Here is a 27,674-nt window from a genome sequence, read left to right as displayed (position 1 = left end):
CCGGTCTCTCAACCGAGGTTGTTGAGACCCTTCTCCAATCCAGAGCTCCCTCAACGAGGAAACTGTACGCCCTGAGGTGGAAACTCTTCACCTCATGGTGCAGAGACCGCCAGCTAGACCCAGCAAACTGCCCGATTGGTACAGTTCTGGAGTTTCTACAGGCTAGGCTCTCTGCAGGGTTGACCCACTCCACGCTGAAGGTTTACGTGGCGGCTATTGCGGCCTACCACGCCCTTCTCGATGGCCAGTCTTTGGGAAGACACCCCTTAGTTACACGTTTCCTCCGCGGTGCGCTGAGGCTGAAACCTCCAGTACGGTCCCGTATTCCCCCGTGGGACCTGGTGGTGGTGTTAGAGGCAATGTGCAGACCCCCATTTGAACCTATTCAAGATATCTCAGACAGACACCTTACACTTAAAACCTCCTTTCTGTTGGCTATCACCTCTCTGCGGAGAGTAGGAGACCTTCAGGCCCTCTCTGTGGCCCCTACTTATCTTGAATTTGCACCAGGCATGACTAAAGCGTTCATATACCCTCGAGCGGGATATGTTCCTAAGGTTCCCTCTGTTACACCACAACCTGTCGTACTGCAGGCCTTCTGTCCTCCTCCCTTTCGGGAGCCCGACCAGGCGAAGCTAAATTGTATGTGTCCAGTTAGAGCGCTGGACGCATACGTCCACAGAGCTGCCCTGTGGAGAAAGACCGATCAATTGCTTGTATGCTACGGTCCCCCCAAGAGGGGTTTTCCTGCTTCTAAGCAGACTATCAGTCGTTGGATAGTCGAGGCTATCAACGCTTCCTATGAGTCCTCTGGTCGTCCCCCGCTGTCGGGAGCCAAGGCTCACTCTACCCGGGGTATGGCGGCCTCCAAGGCCTTCTTAGCAGGTGTATCCATGCTGGACATCTGCAACGCTGCGGGATGGTCCACGCCCTCCACGTTTGTCAGATTCTATGGCCTAGACATGCCAGTCACTCCAGGCGCTTCAGTCCTCCTGACCTAAGCTGTGCTCTTCGGATACACACTAGGCAGGGGTTTGGTAGTCTGGCGGCGTTGGTACTCGTTCCCCAAAGCGCTTTTGACGCAGCTCGAGTTCCTGAAGAGGAACGTCTCTAGGTTACGTATGTAACCCTAGTTCCTCGAGGGAACGAGACGCTGCGTCTCGGAGCCATACCCCCCGGCACCCCTGCCGGCGCTTGCTGGTACTCGAAGCTGACGCCAGCTGCGTGGCACGTGCTTTTATAGCTTCCTGGTCGCTTACGTCACTCCGCCGGTGACGTCACGCTCTTCCATTGGTCTGATTTCACACGATATTCAGAGTCGCGCACGCTGGGCGCGTTCCCCAAAGCGCTTTTGACGCAGCGTCTCGTTCCCTCGAGGAACTAGGGTTACATACGTAACCTAGAGACGTTTCATTATTCTGTTACAATGCACACCCTCTTCACGACCAAACATTAGCTTTACACAATACACTCGTCTGCAGAGAGGATGGGGGGAGAAAATATTCATCAAAGAGGGGGACGGGACAGAATGAAGGAGGATGACAAAAAGAAATGTGACATGAAATGAGGAACGACAAAATATGTTGTTAAAGACAGAGTAGGAAAGAAAAAAGATCATAAATGGAAGACTTGGAATATACTTTTGTAGCAGTATTCATACTGGTGTGGAAGCGGAGGTGAGATCAGAGAGTGTGAGCTGGGTGTGTGTGCTTTAATAACAGAGCTCAGGCTAGCACTTCCTCCACAGTGAGGGAAGTAAAGTGGAGGAGGTGTCCTCCTTAGTGCCTGTGATTAAAGTTTCACAGTGAGACACTGCAAAGCCCAGCATGCTATTCCACCACCACATACCCTTCCTCCATCCTCTCCACCTGCCTCTTCCCTGCAGGAGACGTCCTGCTCCTAGATAACAAAACATCTATTGCATTCACAATCAGCAAAAATATATATGAGCATCTTAACTCACGTTTTTGAGTTTTATGCAGTAATCATCAGTGTTTGTGCTGGCCTAGGGTCTATTGTCATCATGCTGAGATTTCTCACACATTATTACTGCTGAATCCCAGTATCATGCATGTATAGGTGAGGAGTGGGAGGGAGGGAGAGAGAGTGGGCAGCAGGTCGCTCGGTTCATTTGCTGACTCACGTTTGCCGCTCTTCTCATCGGGATCACAGTTTTTCACATCGATTTTCATGAACCTTTTGGTTATGACTAAACTGACATTTTAACTGTAGATCCCCACTGAGATATTCCATCTGGAATATGTTTCGAAGCTGAAGATTTGATATTTTATGGAATCAGATCAGATGGTAATATATCTGGGTTTGATTAGTGCACATATGCTTATATACCATCACAGACCACATTAAGAGGAGAAACAGACAGTGGAAATTCTCTTTAAGGCAAATGTCTCAAAGGTTGTATTTAGAAGTTGAATGCCACCACAATGTCATAATTACAAATTTTCTTTGAGCCCCAAGTTTCCAAATTAGGGGCATGTCAGTGAGAATATATAGCAGACTTATAGACCCAGCATTTAAAACTACCTATGTTGGATGTACATATAATGAACGAATACATAACAATTCAGTTTACAGCACATTCATAAACTGAATAAAAACATGAAAAAAGCAAAAACACCTGATGCACACAATTTATTTAGCACTCCTTTTAAGTGTAGTTAAATAAAACCTTGTTGTATTCTTTGTAAAAAAAAAAAAAAAGGTACATCGCCATCTTGCTCTGATCCCATAAAACTTCTCAACTCATAAATAAAAGCTTACCATAATGATTTGATTGCACCATATGCTTATATTTCATAAAATGTGACCAACATTTTTTTAATTGGTTCTTCTTTAGCTTAAATCTGGTTGAAAGCCTCTGTACACTGTCGTACTACGAGACGGGGAACATTAAACAGATTATGAGCAACAAAGCAGATCGAAAGCATTTTTGTAATACACACACACATATGTGTATATATTGTACACACACACACACATATGTGTGTGTGTGTGTACAATATATTAAAGCTGACAGGATAGCAGATTTACGTAATATGTGCAACTCTAAGAATAGCGTGAAATGGGAACTCATAGCTTTTGCAAAACCAATTAACTTTCCATCATGACTGAATATGCTTTTTATCACAGCAAATTTGGTCCTCTATTCCTCCCCATTGAACATCACACTGGAATTGCTGATATAAAAACTTAAATATTATGTGGACGACGAATCTAATGGTAGAAGTATGAAGGAGTGGGCACTGATCAGAGGACAAGGCACATAAAGCGGAAGGACAGAGCTGCGAAAACAAGTGAAGTTCAGCGAAAAATGGGGTCAACTCTGGTTTATGTAACTCTACAGCAAGGTGGAGTAGACTTACTGCAGTGCAGTATTGAGTTTTTCTACCGCTGCAGCTCTCATGTACACAAACACACAGCTGACTGTCATCCTGAGAACAGAGATCATCAGATGGGTCTCTGTCTCTCATGTTATTGGCCTTAAGGTCTTGCTTACTCTTACTGCTGAAGCTGGATGTGATCCAGACACATACACACTGACCCCAACAAACACATGCACACATGCTTCTATTACACACACTGTTTGAATCAAAAAACCTGTGGCCGCCAAGAAACAACAAACAGGCACACAACAAGAACATTACAATAAAAACTAGATTTGTGCAGGTTTTATTCATGTAAACTTGTTGGCACAATGCTAGAGTGTCACTAAGGTGGTTGCATACTAGTCCAAGTCAAAAGAGCCCACCTCAAGTCTCTAGATATGGCTTGAATATGTCCATCTATGCAAATTTAAATGGATCCAATGTGCTATCACCACTGGGAATTCTTTCTCTTCTTTTCCCTAATTCTTATCCTTTATTTCTGTCTCCTGGTTACTGGCACAGTAACCGTGTTATTCTGAGGCTAATCTGTAAAGTGCACTTGGAGTGTGTAGTCTGAACTATCTTCCCATATTTATACCTGCTGCAGTTTGAAGATGAGGCTTTCTCTCTGCTCTTCTCTCTGGATTAGAAGAAATTAGGTCAGGTTGGCATTGAAGAACGTTTAACTGGGTTCAGCTTTAAGACTACTGCTGGTTGCCCTTGATCTTCTTCCATAATTACTGTATTGTTGGCTTCTTAAGGAACTGAGATGAAAATTCTTCCTCTTGTGCAGCAGTGAGGGTGTGAGAAGTATTGTTGTATACGTGTTGTGCACGTTTTTGCGTCCACACCTTGGAACCGGTTAGCTGTCATGTTCTCATATGTGTCTTGTAATCCAACCATCTCATACATAGAAACCCAAAACCTCATGAATTTCATACTTATGAACAACTATTCTTGTGTCTAGACCTAATCTATTTCTGTTCCTTTGTTTAAAATATGTGTTATGCTTCTTTTTCAGGGAAAAATACTAGAGCTGATCAGGACCATGAGGTCAATAAATGAGGATATGGCTGTATGGAAATGCATCTGATCCACTGGTTCTGCCTCAGGTACTGCTACTGATCTTATATACATGACTACAACAATAAAAGGCTAGTGATCTGCCTTGCTTCCAATTGCAGCAATTGAGTTCAACAAAGTTGACTAGCATGCTGCTAAGTTAGTGATACTCTAAATTGCAAGAAATTCAAAGCACAGAAAAAATATGCAATTCAATAACTACTTTCAGTAACATAAACTGGATAAAAGATAATTGAATCTGGTATTTAAGTTTATTAATAATCAATATTTGTCTCACTTAACCCAGCATCTGGGATTCAGTTTTCCCCAAAGCTTATCACAATGGCAATTAGAACGAGTACATTATGGGATTGGCTGTTATTGGTTGTGCAAAAATATCTCTCATGACTATACCCCTACACATATTTTTACATGCCAAAGTGGTTTCATAAAAATAATTCAAGAAACGATACACAATAGTTTTCTATAATGAATTCCTGTGTCTTTCTTATGATTATTTTGTCTGAATTTTACTCTAATTGAACCGTTCCAACAATTTCAAGAGGTTATAGCTGAGATACACAAATGGTGAACCCTCTAATGGAGGTCACTGCAAAAATCCTCTGATGTTCCCACCACAAGGGTTTGAGAGGTTTCACATCTCACTCCTTCGCTCACTCTCTCGCTTTGTGTCTACAGTATGTGTGCGTCAGAGATATTTCTGGTATTATGCTCTGGTCACATGCTTTTCAGCTCTCACTTTTAGAGAAGGTGAGACTGAATTTCACTTCTGTATGTACATCCTCTTTTATTTGGTTGCTTTCTCTTACTGCGCTGGAAAAAAAAATCTTAACATTTACCCCCTTACATGGACTCAGCAGGTAGGCTACTTTGGAACTGCAAAGGTCTCTTTGGAAGAATGTGGTGCTTGCTAGGCAGTCAGGTTTGAGAGCCCCAAAAATTTGCTAATCTGTATTAGAAATGTCACACAGGCATGTGCAGACCTCTTGCTAGTAATTGGTGCATCTTCATCTGTGTAGGCTTGTTGTATATCTAACCCATGTTGTGTCTTCCATAGACGTTAAACCATGGGAAACATAGAGAGCCAAAATGGAGACCACGCCTACTATGGTGAGGGGCAGGGCCAACTCTCACGAAAGCATATGACCCGATCACTTCGCATCTCTAACAAGCAGTCTCGACGATCACGTCACGCCTCCAGCAAGGCTGAACACTGCAACTCTGAGACCAGCACAAAATCCAGCAGCACCCCTTCCATCCCACAATCCTTGAGTGAAAATGGCTTGGAACCTTTCAATAAGAAGAATGTTTTGGAGGGCTATGGGGGCACCATTTGGGTGGGGCAGATGGCAATGAACTTGCGGCCGATGTCCTTCCACGACAACATGGGGGATTCAACCACCACGCCAGGTTCTGAAGATGGAGTGGAAATGGACACAGTGGTGGCAGACGGTTGTGAGGATGAAGGACTTTTCACAGGTGAGGACACATATCTGCAGAGGACCAGAGATGGTCCTCGGGAAGGTGGCAGTTTCAAGAAGAAGCGCTCCAAATCTGCTGATATGTGGAGAGAGGATTCCATGGAGTTTTCCCTGTCGGATCTAAGCCAAGAGCATCTGACAAGCACAGAGGAGATTATTGGGACAAATCAGAATGAAAACAAAAGCTTCACTAACTGTGGAGGACGCCATCACACCTCCAGCCCACGGACACTCGAGTCTCACTCAGGAGAGAGAGCCAACTCTTTAGATGAACTTTGCACACAGAGACTACCTCCTCTTCATGGCTCCCACCATCTCTATAATGGTCACAATTCTGAGAGGATGGAGGGGGCATAATGAACAATGAGATCTTGTCTCCTGCGGAGGAGGAAGGGAATGGATATGGAGCATACACTCTTCCTTGTCGTCGTTCTCACTGCCTGTCAGAAGGACTGTCCAATCACCAGACTACCATCTGCTCACGTATGCAGGGACGACGTGCACAAACAACGCATGTGAGTTATGCCTCTGACACAAGGTCTTTCTACATCCTTTGAAAATAAAGACAGGCAATGATTTATCTTCAGTATTTCCAGATTGTTATGAATGTTTTTGACCACCTTGCCTATTTCCGAGGTTCTAAAGTTCTCCGGTGTCACACATTTATTGTAGAACCTTGTTATTAGTTTAAAGTAGTTGACCAAGAAATGGATAAAGAGCAATTACCTTATGGAACTCTCTGAGGAAACTCTTTTAATTTCAAGTCTCCTACTTTTAGCTAATAAAATGTGAAAGATAAAACTCTCTAGGGTCTTTCAAACCAAATTCAGATAGCTTTTAATTTTCACGTTTGTGCATAGTTGATGTGATCTGTCTTTGGTTGTCAAAGAGCTTCCGACTTTGAAAGGTCTCAGGGGATACTTCAGATGTTCCCTTAGCCATGCTCATGCCTTTGACAACTACGCTGGACACCTGTTCAGAGCCCTGAGTGTTTTTAAAAACATGATATTTCCCATGATCTACCTGCAAGGAACTTCAGTGTTTCTGTGTTGGCAAAGGGAAGCTGCACTTTCTCCTTAGCATGTCTTCCTGTTTCTGTTCCTCTTTCTTACAAAGGTAAACAAGATGAGAACAAACACAGATTAGTCTCTTTCTTTGTATCTGTCAAAAGGGGAAAGAAAGAAGAGCCATTTAGCAGCTCAGTGGAAGTCTCTATTACAATTTTTATGAAATGTCAAACTAAAGTTTGGGGTAAAATTCTGAAAAGGAATTCTTCTTTGGAGAGTGTCCCAAATGCTGTGCTGTACCTGTAGTGAAATATTTTGTCTGTAGTTACCTGTTCTATTTGCTTGAAGGATATCACAGCTGGTGAGGGCAGCGAGTATGGAGACAGCGGTATTGACGGTGGTGCAGCTGAAGTCGAGCATTCCTCACGCCATTGCAAGACCATGTCTGCATCCTTCTCCGTCTACTCTACTGCTAGCGGAAGCATCTTTGCGGGAAGCGACAGTGGCAGTAGCAGCGGAGGTGGAGGAGACCGTGAACATCTACCAGGTGGAGATCTAGGTGTTTACGAGAACTTCCGTCAGGAGCTGGACTTGAACTCCCGACAGACGCGGGAATACCTCGAGGAGGCCAGTTCGGCTGCTAGTGATGAGAGAAGCAGTGGAACACTAAGCTCCATTTACCCCTCAGACATTCAGCTTAGTATGGTGCAGGGCACTGTGCGGAAGGCCGGCATGCTGGCTGTGAAAAACTTCCTGGTGCACAAAAAGAAGAGGGTGGAGCCAGCAGCAAAGAGGAAATGGAAACAGTACTGGGTGTCACTCAAAGGTGAGACTTAAGCTATGTTTGAAATAGCATATTGCTACTCTTACTATTTCTGTTCTATCCACCAAAAGGTGGACATAATGTGTATATCGTGCATCATTTTCCTGGACGACCTCTTACATTTGATCAAATTGGAAGTAAAACAATAAGCACACTTGATGCACAACTCCTTGCCCTGCACCAAAATATCATGCACCTGCTATTTGACATCAGGGTAATCACACCAAACGCTAATACATTTATTTTCTAACTCTGATATTTTGAATCAGGTTTTTTGATGCTAGTAACCTTGCAACGACTATTCAATCCCAATCTAATTTCTCTGGGCCATTTCTTGTCACAATTGTTAATGTAAAAAGAAAGCAAAACAGCATCTGAGACATTACCGTCGATTTGCCAGCAGCCATATCACTCTGGACCCCAAGATCGGTTTCCCGCTGAAGCTAAGTAGGGTTGAGCCTGGCCAGTACCTGGATGGGAGACCTCCTGGGAAAACTAGGTTGCTACTGGAAGAGGTGCTACTGAGGCCAGCAGGGGGTGCTCACCCTGTGGTCTGTGTGGGTCCTAGCGCCCCAGTGTAGTGATGGGGACACTATACTATCAACAAGCACCATCCTTCGGATGAGACGTTAAACTGAGGTCCTGACTCTCTGTGGTCATTAAATATCCCAGGATGTCTTTTGAAAAGAGTAGAGGTGTGACCTCGGCATCCTGGCTAAATTTCCCCATGGCCTCCTAACAATCCCCATATCTGGGGATATATTTTCTGATCCTTCTTCTCACTTTATCCTCCCAGGATGTACTCTGTTTTTCTACGAAACGGATGGACGTTCAGGGATTGACCACAACAGCATCCACAAACATGCAGTCTGGGTGGAGAACAGCATTGTCCAGGCAGTCCCAGAACATCCCAAGAAAGACTTTGTGTTTTGTCTGAGCAATGCACTCGGAGATGCCTTCCTCTTCCAGGTAAGACATTTTGAATCTCGAAAGATTAATATTAGTGTGATTCCAGTTACTCATATGAACTTGAATTCTTCAGGGTAGCATTTGTAGCCTTTGGTGATGCTTTTCACCATATATTTATGACAACCTGAAATCAGTTGATATAGAATTGTCCCACCTCAATGGTCATGGTCCACTGTATCATTCTGAATTTCTGTGTGTCTCAATGACATTTCATTCTGTGACAGCTGATAACATCCTGCTTTTTTGTGATTGTCTTTTGGTTAATAATTTATTATTTAAGTGCAGAAAGAATCTTGTTGTTGCTATGCTGATCAATTGGTATTGTGATAATAGTGATGTCTAACCACAAATATATATGGAGTGCTAATTTTTAGATACTGTGCTTTAAGGTTTTACCCACTGTAGCTGAAATGCTGTTGAGCATCCTATAGTGATAAGAAATAATGTTCTTTTTCACTTCTTTTTAGACATCAGGACAAACGGAGCTGGAAAACTGGATAACAGCTATCCACTCAGCCTGTGCCGCGGCTGTTGCCCGTCTGCACCACCGCGAGGACACGGTGCGATTGCTGCGCTCTGAGATCAGGAAGCTTGAACAAAAGATTGACATGGATGAGAAAATGAAGAAGATGGGCGAAATGCAGCTCTCTGCTGTCACTGATGGGAAGAAGAGGAAGACTATCCTAGAGCAGGTTTGGTGTTTCTGATGTACAGTAACTTTTTTGTATGTCTGATGCTACTGTATATTTGTGCTATGTCTGGTTAATTTCTAACTGACATGTGATTTGATTGATCTTATATAAAAGATGAGTGAAAATTGTGTTAGTTCACTTATTGTGTATGTAATGTACCTGTCTGTTTATGTGGAGGTGGGTTTACTCCCCCATGATCTCTAAATAGACTCAGGTCATGCTGGTTTGGAGAAGGCCTGCTGACTAATGATTTATCCCAGTATCCTCCTCCAGTAAACAAAACCGTATTAAAAACACTGCCCACACTCTAATAATCAGCAGCTTGAGGGCCAAACAATAAGTGCAGAGGACATTAAAATACTGACAAAGCAGAAGAATTGAAATCTTTATTTCTTTTTGTTCAGATATTCCTCTGGGAGCAGAATTTGGAGCAGTTTCATGTGGACTTGTTCCGGTATCGCTGTTACCTCTCCAGCCTGCAGGGCGGCGAGCTTCCAAATCCAAAACGCCTACTCGCTGTTGCTTCCCGCCCCACCAAACTGTCCATGGGTCGTCTTGGCATTTTTTCAGTATCATCCTTTCATGCCCTGGTATGAAATACACACATATATAGACAAACCTTCACACTCTCAAAACGCTCTGCGTTATTCACTATTTCTCTCTGCAAGTTTGTAAATATCCATTTAATTTTAATCCACTCCACAAGAACCCAGTGAGCTCTGAGCTGCCTGCCAGCCTGTTCTTGTCCTGAGTCCTGCATAACAAATATGCTGTCACCATGGTGTTTTTGTAATTCCTGTGGTTCAGGTGACAACGTACAGAATTGCGTAATATGCAGCCGGAGGACCGCAACTGTCACCTCAGTAGAGTCACAGTGAGGCGTTAAAATGCAATTCCCATTTAATTGCGTAAGTTCCTAGAAAACTAAAGCAAGATTGATGGAAAATCAGTGACGTTTTAAGTAATGAAAAACTGAGCATTTTTCGTAAATGGCACTCAAGCGGTAGATCAATAACTCTTTGTGCAAAACTTTCTTTTTAGCTTTTTTGCCACTTAATTTGTTCTTTTAAAAGCATCATCACTAACCACTACCTTAACAAACCTTAAATGTCTTCATAAATGTTCTTTTCTCATTTCTTCTCTCTTCAAAAATATGAAACAAGCCACAGAGTTTTGTCTTTAAAAGTGTTGTCCCCTAAACTGCTAAGGTTTAATGTCTAGAAACTCCTCCATGCAGTCTGATTACTGAGGAAATCCTTAATGACTTCTGCGGCACTAATGTTTATTATCGCAGAAAAGTGAGTGCGATTTCGCGTTGGGGTGTGTGAACAGAACATCTCTATACCGTGGCAGCTTATGTGAACTGCTTCTGTCATGGTGTCAGAATTTCTGATCGTTATTGAAACCTAAATGCAAAGGGATCTTTCCCCCCCTCTCTTTCCTGATCTTTTGTCATAGAATCACTGAGGCCATTTTTAATAAATGAAGGCTAAAACGTCTGGGCAGAATAAAGGCCTGTTCACATTAAGAACAATAACTTTAATTATATCAGCGTCCACACCAATGCAAGCTGCAGTAGAGTTATGTCCGACGATACTGTTTTTCTGTGTCATTGTTATTATAGTTGTGGTGTCTTCTCATAGAATTTCTCATAAAACTGTATAATTATCCTTGGTGTGAATGGCCCTTAGGAGTTACTTAATTTCAATAAATCTATATATCGTATGTCACTTAAATGTTTAATGTTAATGTTTGCTGTACAATCATGGGATTGGTGAAATATTCAAAGTGACTGTTGACTGTGACTTGTGCTTAAAACTCTCTTAGATGTTTATTGACTTTCTGTATGCGTATTTGTGACAGGTGGCAGCGAGGATGGATGGGGGAATTCGGAGGCGTACCCAGGCCCTGTCCCGTTCCTCCAGTAAACGAAAGAGCCGCTTCTCCTCTCTGTGGGGTTTGGACACTACCTCAAAAAAGAAAACCAAAGGCAGACCCAGCATCAACCAGGTTCATGTCTGCTAGACATCTGCTACAGTCCGCGATATTACATATTACATGTGTTTACAGAATGAATCATTGTTTATGCATTTTTGCATGTGCTGTAAGTGCATTCAAATACCTTCATTTATGGTGGGTCCCAACTGAAGTTTTTGTCTTTACCTCAGGTGTTTGTAGACGGTGAAGTGCCGGTTAAGAGGAATCTCGAGCACATGTTTGAGGACACTGGAAAGGAGACACTGGTGAGGAGGACACTAATGCTTCCCAGAATGCTTTGCATAATTAAAACCGTCAAAGAGAATGGTGTCAGAGGCGGAACGCATCGGAACCAAGATGTTAGGGAAGTGTGGAGTTCCCAAAGGGGGCTGGAAAGAGGTAGAGAGGGTTAAGACTCCCAAGCTGGGCTTTAGGACCATGGGGAGAAGTGACGGGAGGTCCAGGCTCCTTTCCCATCCAGGCACGTCCATTAACAGCCAGGAGAGGAGGCAGATGGCGGGGGTTTTGGGAGGGGAGCATGCGCGCGTTGAGTTGAACGAGTGACAGAATGTTGGAGTGTTTAATGTATTGTCTGCATGTGTTTGCCAGTATGTGAGTGTATTTAAGTCCCTCTGACCCATTTCCCACTCTCCTTCACCATGTGTGGGCTTGCTGTCTCTCCATGATGGGAGACCACCATCAAATCTACTCTGCAGGCAGATTGTTGAGGGGAAGGGGAGGGTGCTAGGCAGTCACCTTATAGTGTGGGATAAGCTATCTGAGCCAGGCAGCAGGCCGTCACTGACAGCAGACCAGACCCTGCTGACAGACCCAGGAGCCCTCGAAAGACCCACAATGAACATCCCAGCCGGTACACGTCAGCTCATCGATCACCCGCCAGACTTCTAACAGCGCCGTTGTCAGATAGATGCACTGAGTATTGTGTGGCGCTTGCACATTGCTGTGCTTGGATGCCAAGTTAATTAGTCTCAGATTAGATATCATCACATTGTCTGCTGCATCGATCCAGACAGCTCTGCTTAAGTGTGATAAGGCCGATTAGTGCAATTATAACCAAAAAAACAGACACCTTTGTAAGTCTGCATTCAGAGGTTTGTGTGATATCTTCTTCTTGCGGTGTTCACTTTTCTTTCAAATTTCATTTTAAGGCCATGAAACATGAAATTGACCCTATTTTCTTTCTTGATCCACATTCCTGGTTTTATTGTGCGTGCTTCTTTAGTAGAGATAAAACTAGATAAAAATAGTCTTTGTCTTCTTTAATTTTCCTGGCTATTTTTTAATGTCAAGCGAATCAAGTTCCATTCTGCATTTTTAAGAAAGCACAATATATCAGCAGTCATATCTCATATAAGAGTAAAATAAGCGATAAGATATAATTCCAGATGGGGTTGAAATCAAGGTCTGTTCTACATTCTTCAAAATAAAAGTATTTAAATTATTATTCCGGGTGGATAAATTCAACTTCCATTCTATATTTTTAGGGTTACACAGTATATCAGCAGACATACTGGTGTCGGTCCAATAGGTAAAACAGGCCATAAAATAGTTGAAGTCAAGTTCCATCTTACAAATTTTGGTGTGTGCGATATATCGGTATCGGTCTGTTATGTAAAAAAGGCCATAAAATATTCTATATAGTAATATACAGTATATATACTGTACATATATATAATTATTGGTATTAGTACTGTAGTTTGAATAGTAGTACATCACAAAAATGTTTTGCTCAGAAATGCATTGCATTACTTACAGTAAGTGTATACATGTGCATACAATTTCATTCTGATATTAAACACCTTCCTAAATAAAGTTTGTTTCTTTATTTCTTTTAACAGAAGGACCAAGAGGGTTTGGTGCAAAGTCTCACCCAACACAAGACGGACAGTGAAGTTTGGGTACCCAGCTATCTCACACCATCCTGGGTCTCTTTACCTGATGATCGGCCTGTGTTGGCTATCATACAGCCGGGGGAGACCACCATGGAGTCCCTGGAGGCGCTGTGCAGGGTAAATATCATGTGTTTTTTTTTGCAAACGAAGCTATTCAAATCAAATACATGTGACTGTGTCCCAACAAACTGAAGTTCCCAGAGGAAGGTATTATTGTTCTGTTCATTCTTAATATTGTCCATTTTAACCATGCTTTCAGCTAACATAATTCCATTCATAGTTTCATATTGATCAACAAGCCCCCACCCCAAAATAACATAAAATGAATTTAGTTTATTCATAGTGATATTATATATTAATACAAAAAGAAGTAGTTCATTCACACTTGTTTGTTTTTGAACTCTGATACAATGGTCATCTGAAACCTATTGACTGGTGGTTATTTGTCGCCTTGCATGTGTCATCTTTTGTCCTGAGGTGGTAGCAACAGATACGTCAGCTCTGCCATCTGTTTCTTTAGCAAACAAGATCCCAGTTTCACCATGCTGTCATCTTGGAGCCCACTAGCAACAATAAACAGGAAATTTAACGCATAAAAGCAGAGTCATCTTATGATTTGTCCATGGCTAACATCTCGGTTAACTCATTTCCTGAAAACATGAAACTCACCCTCGCGTCCTTTAAGGTTGGAGTCCTTGAAAAAAGTGCTAGAACTTATAATTTCTCAAGTCAAACTACTTAAGTGTCAGTGGATTATTTCTTCTTGTGGTTGTCTTCCTGTTATCATTCTGCTGTAGTAGCTCTTGGCCACTTTCCTTGTCCGCTCTCGGCCGCTATCAATTCAGGGTGTTCTAGAATGCTCTTATCCACAGTTCTCGTAAATGTGTCCTCAAGCATTTGTGTGGAGAACACACACATCACGTCCTGTCCACATTTGAATGCCAGTGGAGCAATCACTGTCCGGTGATGATTCATCTACATGCATCATTTAGATGGTCTGCAGCGTAGCAAGAAACATAAAGAATTATAAATAAATTATCCTGTGATAAGTTATCCTGCAAAGTGGCTGGACTGAATCCCAGAAATGGTTTTCTGTCAAGTCCTGAAATAAAATATTAACCAATTCACACTGGTAAACGTAAAGCTAAAATTCTTTGTTATGGACACATTTTCTTAGCATTTTAAGACGGTCATAAGTAACTGTTAATAGTCTCTCGATATTTATTTAGACTTCCTTATTCATGAATCTCTTCTTTTTACAGCTCTCTGGAATACTTTATTCTGGTTAGTCAACTGCAGCATTCTGTAGTCAAATATATTTGTATAATGACTATTAAACTGTAATGAATATATGTGACTAGCTTCATTTCTTAACTTATAATTCACTTCAAATCAATATTTCATTACATTTTTTATTTCTTATTTAGAAAGTAACCCTCTTGTAAGTGGGATAATTTACAGTCAGCCAATCAAAAATGCATATAGAGTATGTTATAGAGTTTAGTGCTAAATATAATATCATTTCATTTATTTCATTTCCATCTTTTAGCAAAGAAAGCATCTATAACCACACTTTTTTTTAAGTTAGCGTTTATTTTATTTTAATGTAGCTAAAATGTTTATTTAAGGTTTTAGTTTTAGTTAACAATAACTCTCAGCAATAATGTACTGTACATACTTATGTTTATTTTATTTATTTTTTATACAGGCTCACAGACTAGAACTTTCCAAGCACTATATACGGCTGAAGTTCTTCATTGACAATCAAGTGCAATTGTACATCCCCAAGCCTGAGGAGGACCTCTGTGACCTGGTGAGTCCAACAAAAAGAGCCTGTCAGCGGCCACACGTGTTCTGGACAGCTAAGAGCATTTAGTGGTCACAGTCGCAGCGTGGGGTGAATTTATTAGACTGTGACGAGCTCTGCAATGTGCTGCATGTAGTATGAAAGTTTTGAGTTCTGACAGCAATGTAGATTAAAGCAGGTCTAAACTCTCCAACAGCGTCGAGGAGAGGCTGCTGCATGTGTTATGAATTATTTAGAAGATGCATGTACTGCATAATGCACTCTGAATAGTTATTCTATCCCCTTAGTAGAGTGTGTGTGTGTGTATTTGTGGAGTCTGGGGAAAACCACCTCTGCAATGACTATGCAACCTCCAAAGCTAATTTACTTTGCTGTTTTTTTTTGTGTGTTTTCCATGTCTCTTCTCATCTTTTCTCTTTCTCTCTGTAGAGACTTGACTTTCTCTAACTTTTACTCTCCCTGAAATGATCAAAGCCCCAGTTTTGTCTTAGGCTCTCTTGAGAATGCCCTTTTTTATTTAGCGTACTGTACCTACGCCCTAAATTTCAGCAGACTAAGAAATTCTCCATGATGTATGTGAGCTCTTTCTGAAGTCATACTGTAAATGAACTGTACGTCCATAGAGTGCAATCAATATGAGTCTCTCCCTTCCTTTGTTCAGCTCTACAAGGAAATCGAAATTTGTGCCAAGACAACCAAAGTCATCCAGTTTGACAGGGATGAGTCCTGTGCCATAGGCTACGGTAACAATGCTGTTTAGTTTGTATCAGATTTTTTCCAGTTCTTTGTTTCTTTTCTCAGTTATTTATGTTTTCTCTCTTCTCCAGGTTTCTCATTGGCAGTAGTAGAGGAGGACGGAGGCCAGCAGCTTCATATCACTGATGTGAAAGCTGGAGGTCTGGCATTTGCCAAAGGTGTGTGATGGAACTCTGAAGATAGCAGTTCGTCATAACTGCAAAGTTAGATAAAGTGTTAGGGAAAGTACTTTAAAACTTTAGCCAAAAGTCAAGCAACTTTTCAAAAAATATATAAAAATAAATTTCTTAGGACATTGTTTACACGTCACCGATGCACTAAAAATGGAAACTTTTTTCCTTTGTAGTTTTGAAGTTTCACATACAGATGACAACTTGTCAAAACAACCCCACACTCTTGTTCTTGTACTTTACACAGAGATGATACTGGTAAAGTTTTCGAAAGTTTTCACTTTCAAGCCATCAAAATTCTGTTTCCCCATCTTGAAAATGGTGGTGTGTAAATGCCTTACAAAAAGTTCCTAGATTACTTTACTGCCTCTATTTGGCAGCTCTTCCAGGTCCAAATCAAAACCCTATGCCTCACCTGCAGTAGTCTGTAAAAATTAGCAGGGGAATATACAAGAGTCTGAACTGCGAGGACTGACCCAAATCTCCACCGGACTGGAGGAAAATAATTAATAAAGCTTTCACATGAGCTGCACAGGATTACCAAGAGGAGCAAATTAAAACCATTACGCGCTGCTAGTGATATCTGTGCCAAACGAATGCATTCATTAAGAGTAGCCTTCAGAATGGTTTCAGATACTCTCCGTTCCAGTAAGTCTAATTGTTCAGCATCTGAGTATTTTAATTAGCGGTGCTTGCTAAGATAAGCATCACTTTTATTATTATTGCTCATACTACGGGTTAGGGATTTGTGCTGAACCCCGAATCTTTAAACTTGAATGTACAGTACACAACCTGCATAGACTTTCCCTGCTGCTGCCACAAAAAAAAAAAAAAAAAAAAAAAAAAAAACATCAGACTATGCAGATCTTAGCTGGTTTAATATGGTCTTCCAGCCTGATCAAACTAGTCTTTAGCTGGTTTAACTGTGCAGACAGCTGGTCTAGGAGACCAAGCTGGTTTAAGACATTTTTTTCAGCAGGGTTTTGTTTCAAAATTGTTAGTAATTCTACCCAGAAGGCCTTACAAAAGTGGCAGTTGTACAAGAAAGGTTTGTCTGGATGAATAGTAAGGCAGATGGATACAAACCCAAGTAGACAGTTCAGGAAGGAATTTTTTTGGGCGGAGAAGAATATGCCTCAACAAAGCATTGGCTCATTAAGACCATGTGCTGTCCAAACTGAATGAAGCGAGTGTGTGTGTGAAATACACACGGACAGGATTTGCTGGAGGTAAAACTCAAATTCGGGACAGTTTGGATGAACAGCACTGGGGGGGCTTGTTGATGACATCACCCCAACATTCATCATCACTCTATTGCCGGGGGCAGAGCCGGGCAATCCAATAAAAAACCTTTATTACAAGGGACATTTTGCTCCATATGAAACTGGGTCACACTTCAGGCAGTGTGTGCATGCATGCATGTGTGTAAACCCATGCAGCATTCATAAACGCTCAGGAACATAGAGAAATATTCAGTTCCTGCAGGAACATGGGCATCAGTATTCAATTAAACTGGCTGTCCTGCCTAATCAGCGTTAACTGAGCTATTGGAGGATAGAAACTGAGCAGCTGATCTGTTGGTTATTGATAAATAAGAGTGAGGGAGTCAGGTGGTTGAGGTAGGAGTAGATGAGATAAGGGATATCTGTTCTCATCCTGTATGTACAACATGCACAAAGAATTTACTTAAAAACATTTGAATAGTAAGGAAATAATGTAATTACATTTGGGGGTTACAAACTTGATTCAAGCTTTTGTTCAACATTGTGTGTGTCCAGGTCTGCGAGCAGGCGATGAGATTCTGAAACTGAACAGTAAGCTGGCGAGTGTGTTGGAGCTGGCTGATATGCAGGCTGCGTTTTCTTTGCCCTCTCTCACCCTGACTGTCAGCACGCTGTCCTCTACCGATCCTCACCAGCTGTGCCTGATGCCTCCCCGCCGGTCGGACGGGGCGCAGGACGTCTGCACCGACATCTTCTCCCAGAGTCAGGGTAAACTTCAGCACTGCTGTCTTCTTCTTTTCTTCATATATTTGCATATTTTATTTTTATTATCAGTTTTATTTGGTGCTGCTAGTGGAAGTGAGATTGATCCACCTTTTAAAAAATTATGATTCATAGTTTGAGACTGAGAAACAATAAAAAAAAAAAATCAGTAGTAGAAGTTGATTACATCAGCATGCAGTAATTTCAGAGATACACTACAGTTCAAAGTTTTGGAGTCAGTAATGTTTTTAAATGTTTTTGAAAGAAGTCTCTTATGTACATCAAGGCTGGGTTTATGATTACGAATGCTGTATTAACAACACAATTTTAAAGTAATTGTTTTCTATTTCTATATATATTTTTTAAAATTAAATGTATTCCTGTCATGGCAAAGCTGAATTTCAGCACCATTATTTCAGTCTTCAGTGCAGTGTTATTTTTGTATAACTGATTAGCTATTATATTGAATGAATGTTTTAATATTTCCTGTTTTCATTTTAATTTAATGTTTTAGTAAATTGCTTGTGTGCTTTTGCCATTTTTATTATTTTTATTTTCTCTATCATTTATTAAGTTGCAGTTCATGTTTTTTGTTTCAGTTAATTTTAAGTAATAAACATAGTTTTGATAATGTAAACAAGTTAATGATAATGCCTTTGCTTCAGTGTCACGTGATTCTTAGAAAACGTTCTAATATGTTGATTTGGTGCTCAAAATATCTCTTATCATTATTAGTCTGGAAACAGTTGTGCTGCTTAATATTTTTTTGTGGTGTTACTTTTTCAGGAATCTTTGATCAATAGAAAGTTTGAAAGAACAGCATTTATTTAAAATGGAAATCATTTGTAATATGATAAATGTCTTTACTGTCCATTTTGATCAACTTAATGCATCCTTGCTAAATAAAATATTTATTATTAATAAAACATTATATATTTTTTAAATATAATTATAAAATATTACCCTTAAAAAAAACTCTTGTCTTGTACAGTCCTGTAGCTCATCCATTCCATGTCTGTCTCCATTGCTCCCTCTAGAGGACATCCTGGATGAAGGTCTTGGCCTGGTGCTGCACAGCCCTGATGTCACAGGTGAGGACAGGGTAAACCTAATGGCTGAGAGCCCCGCTGACAGCCTGGAGGATGAAACGGACTCAGCACACAAGGTTAGAGACCATCTGCTATGAAGATTCATCAAGAAATTCACTTCTTGATCTACAAACACTGTCTAGCTGAATTGTAGTAGACTGAGCTTCTGGTTTTGATTCACAGACATCCTAGTTTATTTTGCAGCAGGGCATTTTTTTACTGGTGTTTTTACATTTGGTGGTCTCTTTTGTTTGAGGTGGGTAAAATATAGACTCTATTTTCTGATATAAGGGTTTCGTGGGGTCAGAAGCTGACTGAAATCAGATGGCTGGTTAAGAGCTTTGTGTCATGTGATCTAAGTGACCTTTGATTTTAAGGCTGCGTTCAGAGAAGGCAGCAGATGGGAAGACAGGTTGTATTGCCTTGTGTTTCTTCACAAGTACACACACTCATACTCTCACCCAGAGGGTAGTGATGACATGGTCTGCTTGATGAAGGTCAAGATCAGCGATGACTAATAAAACCTGTCAACGCACACTCCTGCATTAACTGAAGGATCCGAAAGTCTGAGACCACAAGTAAATCTGCTCCTATCCACCTTATTTTACAACATGGAAGTAAGCTGATTAGATTCATTGTTTCTATTAGCAAATGATTAGGACAATCACAAAGAGCAGTAAACAGTGAAATTATTTGAGCTACACATCGGTGTGTTTATGATTACAAGAAAAGGATTTATATGATGCCAAATACCGTTTCATCAATATGAAGCAGCATAACTGACTGATCATATACAGTCAAAATGCCTTGCATATTCTAGATACAAATGGTTGCACTGCACTTTTACATTAAAAATAACATTTTTGTAGGTAACTTTTTTAGTTTAATATTATTACAGTATTTTATCAGCAGAACAAATTAAGCTGAAATATTTGCTTTAATGGCCGCAGCACTCAAACTCCACAAGTTTTAAAACTTGATCATGATTCAACATTAATTTGGAAATGACCTAAAGAGCATCTTGTACTTCAGTAGACAAGTATCTGACAGTTTGTACAAAGGCACATGATCAACTTCACATTTTTTTTGTTTGTTAAGTTGTCTACAATAGTTATAACCTTCAATATTGGCTATTTATTTTTGCTCTATTTTAAATCATATTTCAGAATCTTCAAACTTTCACTTTATTTCCGGGTTTAAACTGTATTTTGAATCCTAGGTTTTCAGTCTGGTCTCAGACATTTGGACTTGTACTACAAACACACATGCAACTTCCACTCCACTCCGCAAGTGTTTTTTCTCAGTGTAAATGTTATAAAGTCAGTGTCAAGATTTGATTTGACTCTTTCATGACAGTCCACACTTTCTTTCTTTTTTTCTTCTATGGCCTGTGTTTGCTCTCTGTAGAACTGTTTAATGACCTGATGTCTAGCCTCCTTTTTTGGTCTCATTGGTTTATTTGTCTCTTTCTCTCTGTGCCCTTGTCTGTCACACCAAGGCTGCCAGCCGGCCACAGTCTCTCTGGCCTGTTGTCCAGCACACCATCTGTTGCAGAAACACATTTAGCCCTAATAATTCTCCTACAAAACACCAAATTCTGTCAGAGCGTGCATGTTTGTCTCGTCCTGTTCCCCTCTGTCCTGCCCATGTTCTAATAAGTTGGTAGGATGACAATGTTGTGCTGGTAAGTGACATTGACATGAAGTCACATAACCTGCCATATACATATGCTCTTTTTTTTGGACAGTCAAACCTGGGCACAGCTTCCCGCTCGGTTGTGTTAACAGTTCATGCACACTCCTCCACCAATGCAAAAAAGAAACACCATACTAAAATCTCAGACCATAGTCTGACCTAAATCAGCTGATCCACACATTACTTTATCATGCCATTTGTCATCTCTAAAAAAAAGCCTGTGTATATTCTTTTGCAAGAATCATTTTAAATGGTTTTATTGAAATTATCTCATCCTTTCATTTGAATTTTTTTTTTCTTTTAAGTCCTGAAATTATCATTAACCCTACAAATTAAAACGGAATTCGTTTTTTTTTTTTTTCATGGCTCTCTCATGTCTCTGCAAAGTTAAAACACTTTATCTCGTCTATTCAGTATTTAAGTTCTTTAAAGCATACCTGAAAGCTTTCTCTTGTACTGTCTGTACCGTACTGTCTATTGTTCTGTAAACTCTTGTTCTTGAAATGTGTATTTGTATGTGGTTTTGACACAATGACAGACATAGAGAAGCTGATTCAGCTGGGCATAATTTATTAGATAAATTCTCTCTCATTCTTTCTTCCCATATTAATCACATGGCTGGTTATCATTATTATCTCACGTCACTTAGGTTTTCTTTTCTTGTTTTGAGATGAGGAAGAAAGAGAGGGGGACATCATCTTTAATTAGCTCTGCATTCTAATTTCTTGATTATGCATATTGATTTGAATCGCTTAACGCTGATAAATTATGGAGAAACCCGCCGGAGGAAACAGACAACCTAAGAGACAGAGGACAGGAGGACTATATTTTCCAGCTAAGATAATGTCTGCGTGTATCTCACAAAGGGTGGTGCAACATCCTGCTAAACCCTAAAACTTCTTCCCCCTCCCCTTCCAGTTTTACAATGTGAGTTCTACATTGTACATTTAATGTCAATGTTCAATTGTATTCAACATTTGAGCAGTTCTTCCCTTGAGTAATCACTCTGGAGAGAAATACGAATGCATGTTCATGGATTTGGCTGTTAAATGTATAAATATTGACTTTTCACATCAGCCTGGCTTAGCTCTCTCTCTCTCTCTCTCTCTCTCTCTCTCTCTCTCTCTCTCTCTGTGTGTGTAGAGAAACGAGAGGGTTTGTATTACAGGATTCTTTTAATCGTGATTGGTTTGAGAATGCACATATACAGTAGAGCTTTATGCTTGTTACAACATGCATCCCATTAATTCTCCCGAGACATTTATGGATTTGCATGTTTTTCCAGTCGTAAATGCACAGAGGTGCTTCAAAGCCATTAGGCTTGTGTGCAAAGTGAATTTTGAGAGAGAGAGTTTGAAATTGAAGAGTCCTTTAACTTTGGCATGCAAACCAATGTTGTTCCGTTTTAAGCAGAGCTGTACTTTCACATTTGAGCCCATGAGCTTTAGTAGAATAAATGTTAAATGTGTGAACATATTTTCTAAATGTAAATTTTAAAATTTAAATGCAGAGATGTTAACCGTGGATGTAGTTCCAGACAGTTTTGAAAGAAAATCTCCCTGTTTAATTTGTGCAGTTGTGAAGTCAGTTTGAGAGCCTGATAAGGGCATTTCATTCCTTTCCTTGGAAGGAAACATTCCTCTTCCTGTCTTCTGTTAGTCTATGCATTGATAAGATGTGTTAACAAGGCATTAAAGGCTCCCATAAAGTGTGTGACTGTGGGTCTGCTAGGTTTTGTTAAATTGTAACTTTTTTCCTTCACTAAAAGAGAGATATTAGCTACCCCAATTAAGAAATAAGGTTCTCGTGATTGAAAGTGCTGGATGAATGGGTATGATCATCATTTAGCATGTTTTCCAATAAAACAATTTTTACTGAATTAGATCATCTCGATTTTATAAAGAGTTTATCTTTTGGTTTCGCAGTTCATTGTTTTGAAACAATTTTTTTTTAAAGCAGTGTTTTTTTCTCCTAAATAAGCAATTTCATTCGGAGATATTAGCGCTTAAGTGAGCAAGGTTTAGACACTATTACTATTAAAAAATGTTTATTTGAAATAAAGTTGAAATTAAATACTGGATGAAAACATAATGTTTAAAAAAATCAACCTAAAATGAAAAAAGTACTAAAATTACTAAAACTGAAACATGAAATATAACACTGGTGAGCTCATTATTTATTTGAGCTGAAATGATACGAAATTACTAAGGAACTAAAGTAATTTAGGACATGTTGAAAGCCAGACTCGAACTTGTATGACCTTACCATAACAAAAACATGTGCATTACTGCTGCGCTACAGCTCTGACAAGAGCATCTGCATCTAAGGTCATTATTTTCCACACTTTCATCATGAAGACAAACATTGTGCCACACATGTCATCTTGTTCTCGGCTTGTTGACGTTTTCACTTGAGAGCTGTGCATTTTCCCAGCATAGGTACAATGTGATGCTTGTGACTGTCCCAGCGTCCCCCTCCCCTTCTGTTCTCCTCATCCTGTTGCCGGCAAGATTATTATTATTATTTTCTCTCGTTCTCTCCCTCTCTGTGTGTCTTTACTGTGCCACCACAGCTGTCAGAGCCCCATTCCATCCATCTGGCTAGAAACCAGCTCAGACAAGCAGAAATGTAGGGAGAGATTCTAGGAAAGGAGGGAGGAGGCTGTGTGGACAAGGAAGCTATCATGGAATGTAGAGTTCACAGTTAAGAAGACACACTCTGCGTATCGGTTTCTGGGAGGAGTAGCTCAGTTCCTGTTCTCATGGTCGGGTAGTGAAACCTTTTGTGCATAAAGATAAGCTGGAGGTGAAGGCGCTTCCTGTGGTTTTATTACGGGTCGCATTGGGGTGTCTTCTGTGGCCTTTGAGGGGCAGAATGTCTTTGCTCTGGAGACACAGGAGCTCCAAACGCTCCTCAGAGTCCGTCTATGACATGCTGCAACTGGTGAGCTTTAGTGTGTTTTCTTTTGTGTGTGTGATATTTAATCACCATTACATAACAGTTCATGGGCTCCGTTTTATAACACTGCATCTGTCAGATTTAGTGGATTTGAGTGTTACGTGTAAATGTTTAGTTTTGGTTAGAATGGTTTGCAAGTGTTTAAACTGAGGTTCTGGGTTAAATGCAACTTAAGTTCTATAATTACATCAGCAACCCCTTAAAATGATATTTTGTCCCTCTGTCTGTAAAAAAAATTATTAGCAGTAACACAAACTATCAGATTTTTAACAGTCTAACTGTAGCAAATACATTGTATGTGTTAGGACTGGACTCGTGTAAAAAGTCCTTTATCAACCTTTTCTGTGCAAACTAAAATTGTCTAGTTTTTCCAATCCGTGTATGATTATTTAAAGTTATTTCCAGTTACTTTTGCTTGGTTTTTGTTTGAAAAAAAAAGTGATGTAACTATTCTCAAAGTAATGTTTTACAGCACAGCTTATGCTAGTAGTGTATAAACAGAAATTCATCTACCTGAAAAAATTGAACAAAAAAAAGTAAACTGGTGCCTTGTTCTATATACAGTATGGCACACTGACATGAAGGACAAATGATTTGCAATGGGTTTCCAGTGTAGACAGACTTTAGCTGTTGTGACGCAAGTGACAATGATTGTGTCCAGTGTAGACACGGTGTTAGAACATTTTACAGCTCCTGCAGCATGCAATTTCACATTATTTACATTATGAGATTCACGTTCTTACTTGTAAACCTGCTGGAATGCTTGCCCCAGAGACTTGCAAATCCACGCAATTGCTAGTGCAAAAAAAGAAATTCGCCATACAGACCAACAGAAAGCTGCTTGGTTCAAACCTGCTGGAAAACTTTCCTCATAGATTTCCTCATAGTGTTTTACATACAGTATGTGTGGTGTGTTTCACAAAACAAGGAAAAAGTCCACATTTTTGTCCAAAGCATGCCACAGATATTGTTGACAAAGCTTAAGTTGGATTTAACCCGGAAACATGATAGAGCTCATTACTTTTATCTGCCTACATCTCTCTCCAGGCTGTACAGGCTGGTTAAGGCATGCTGGGGTGTGCAGGCTTTTTGTCAGTCCGTCACTATGTGTTTATCAGTGATGAATACATGCTGCTGGAAGCCCCGTGTGTCCTCTGTTTCTCCTGTGTGTGTGAATCTGTTCCACTTCTTCCTGATCACTATCCTGAGCCTGAGCTCTCGCTGTAGTGCTGTCACAGATGAGATGTGACACTGGGGTTGAAGATATTTGGATTGGAATCTGTCTTGGACAGGTTTGCATCGTTTAGATGGATAATTACTTTCTTTCAGATATTAGGAAGCTAGATGTTGCATATGAACGTGTATTGTGTAATGTTTGTGATATAAAAAAAACGCATAACATTCAGTAAGTAGTACAAGGGGAGGAGGTTTTTGGATGAAATTTGTGTGTATTGATGTGTGTTTGCAAATGGTTAAAAACAAGTTGAAGTAATCTTGGCTAAGGGCAGGGTGTACCCTACCTAGTTCCTAAATGGAAAATCCACCCAGAAAGATTTCCCAAGTAGACGAACTGCTCAGTACTAAATTACAACGATCATATCAGTGATCTGACATAGACCATCTTAAAGTTATTTATCAGATAGATGCTTGCAATTACACTTCAGCCAACAATTCTTGAGACATGATGTGCCTTGTCTTTGGAGTTCAGCCAGAACACGAATGTGTGTGTTTGGAACTGGAAATCCATCTCTCTAAATCATAAATGCTCCGAATACCTGTGTGGGTGTGTGCTTGTTGCTGGTTAACATTTTAGAGGCACGTTTGTTTTGTTTTTTTTGTTTTTTGTTTTTTTTGTTTATCTGTTCAGATTTTAATAGTCATGGTGTTTTCAGCCTTCAGTTGCTCCTGGTGTTGAAATTGACATTTTGTTTTTTCTCCACAGAGTACAGAGCAGGTGACTGCTTTCTGCCGCAGCCTTCATGATATGAATCCCACTGAGGAACCTGTTTCCTCTTCCTCGTTTTCCTCCACATCGTCCTCCTCCTCTTCTTCCTGTGTGCCCAGCCCCATGTCACCTCTGCCTGTTCCCATCATCCCCCGCCAGCTCTCTGATGCTGATAAACTCCGTAAGGTCATCAGTGAGCTGGTGGACACTGAGAGGACCTATGTGAAGGTCAGTATCTGCTGTGCTTGCAAAGCATTGTGTGTTTGATTAGATTTGATGATGATAAACCTGATGCATGAAAATCGCTCCTGATTAACTTCTAATATAAAAGCTGCCCTGAAGTCAAACATGAACGAGTCTTTGACTCTCTCTGTCTACAGGATCTGAACATTTTGATAAAGCGCTACCTAAATCCCCTGCAGAAGGAGAGCTTCCTTTCACAGGAAGAAGTGAGACACTGTTTATATAGACCTATATATATTTATATATATGTATGTATGTATTGTATATGTGTGTGTGTGTATATGTATATATCATTTATTTATTTAGAAAATGTACTGATTATATACTTTAAAATATAAAATTAATAACATAATTAACTTCTAAAAATAGTATAGAAGTTTTACAAATCTCTTATTTTCTTAACACTCATAGCTAGATGTGCTTTTTGGAAACTTGGCGGAGATGGTCGAGTTCCAGGTGGAGTTTCTGAAAACTCTGGAAGACGGAACCAGATTAGTTCCAGATTTAGACAAACTGGAGAGAGTGGATCAATTCAAGGTGCAGCTATAATCACACTTTTTTTTACACATTCAGTCAATTTTTTTTTAAATAATATGATTATAGATCATTTGAGATGCTAAATATGATTGGCACAATAACAAGGCCATTATTACCTCCTATTTACTTTCTAATTCATTGTCTTCCAACTTCCAGAAAGTTCTGTTTTCTCTTGGTGGATCCTTCCTGTACTATGCGGACCGTTTTAAGATCTACAGTGCATTTTGTGCCAGCCACACAAAGGTCCCAAAGGTCCTTACTAAAGGTAACACCACTGCATTCTCACTGGACTGATTTAATATAATTAACAAATGATTTTAATTTCCCCAAAGCATTTTTTACTGAAGAATAACCTTTTTTAAGGGTTGATGTTTCATGTGGGAAGAGTGGATTAAGTTTGAACTTTACTGACTGATATTTGGATAGTTAAATGTGTTGGAGTATACATTTTAACTAAAATGTGAAACATTCTGACAGTTGAAAGCTAAGAAGCTGATGTACTCAAATATTAAGTCTTTAACAGGGTTTGAGTGTATTGACCCCTGTTCAAGTTAAAGTCTAGTTTGCGGATACAACAGATTTGAAATTCCTTTGCAATCCCATAATTTCTCCTCCACAATTTTGGTGCAGCTAAAACAGACCCGGAGTTCAAGGCGTTTCTTGCTGAGAGGAACCCCAGGCAGCAGCACTCCTCCACGCTAGAGTCCTACCTGATCAAGCCCATTCAGAGAGTCTTAAAATATCCACTACTCCTGAGGGAGCTTCACTCTCTCACCAACCCTGACAGCGAGGAGCATTACCACCTGGATGGTAAATATGAAGCTCTAGATACTAGTTGAGCATAATAAACTGTGTTGATTTACACCTGAGCAGTTCATAACCCAGTGTTATCAACGTCTTTGAGTGGCTCGGTTCATTTGGCATCTACTCTGAGTTTGGGTGACTTATGCATTTGGGAAAACCAACAAACATCTTCCTTAACTTGTAATGAGAAGCATTGTCAGAATCTTTAAAGGTCAATGTGGTTTTGCTCCAAATATAGAGGTCATTTGCTTACTCTTACAAGCTACAGTAACAAAATTGTAATTGGGTTGTAATTCTAAAGGTGAAATGCTCTCAAAAAAAACCAACTGTAAAATAGATGGTAAATCTCTTAATT

At 40.2% G+C, this 27,674-nt stretch overlaps 1 protein-coding gene across 1 annotated transcript in view; it reads left to right on the top strand.

The window, feature by feature from the left end:
• The window catches only part of LOC113054300 (T-lymphoma invasion and metastasis-inducing protein 1-like), a 50,751-nt gene that overhangs the window by 18,323 nt on the left and 4,754 nt on the right, over positions 1–27,674 (top strand). Inside the window, 20 exon segments of the mRNA XM_026219747.1 lie at positions 4,408–4,498; positions 5,527–6,287; positions 6,290–6,465; positions 7,306–7,783; positions 8,577–8,749; positions 9,217–9,441; positions 9,846–10,031; positions 11,305–11,451; positions 11,610–11,684; positions 13,278–13,448; positions 15,040–15,144; positions 15,800–15,881; positions 15,966–16,052; positions 17,843–18,055; positions 19,087–19,214; positions 25,733–25,963; positions 26,116–26,184; positions 26,390–26,515; positions 26,672–26,780; positions 27,146–27,325. Of these exon segments, the coding sequence (XP_026075532.1) occupies positions 5,537–6,287; positions 6,290–6,465; positions 7,306–7,783; positions 8,577–8,749; positions 9,217–9,441; positions 9,846–10,031; positions 11,305–11,451; positions 11,610–11,684; positions 13,278–13,448; positions 15,040–15,144; positions 15,800–15,881; positions 15,966–16,052; positions 17,843–18,055; positions 19,087–19,214; positions 25,733–25,963; positions 26,116–26,184; positions 26,390–26,515; positions 26,672–26,780; positions 27,146–27,325 (3,712 nt within the window). The 5' untranslated portion in view covers positions 4,408–4,498; positions 5,527–5,536.

Source organism: Carassius auratus, chromosome 35 (assembly GCF_003368295.1).
Source record: "Carassius auratus strain Wakin chromosome 35, ASM336829v1, whole genome shotgun sequence".
NCBI classification, from domain to species: Eukaryota; Metazoa; Chordata; class Actinopteri; order Cypriniformes; family Cyprinidae; genus Carassius; species Carassius auratus.
This window is presented reverse-complemented; position numbering and strand designations above follow the sequence as displayed.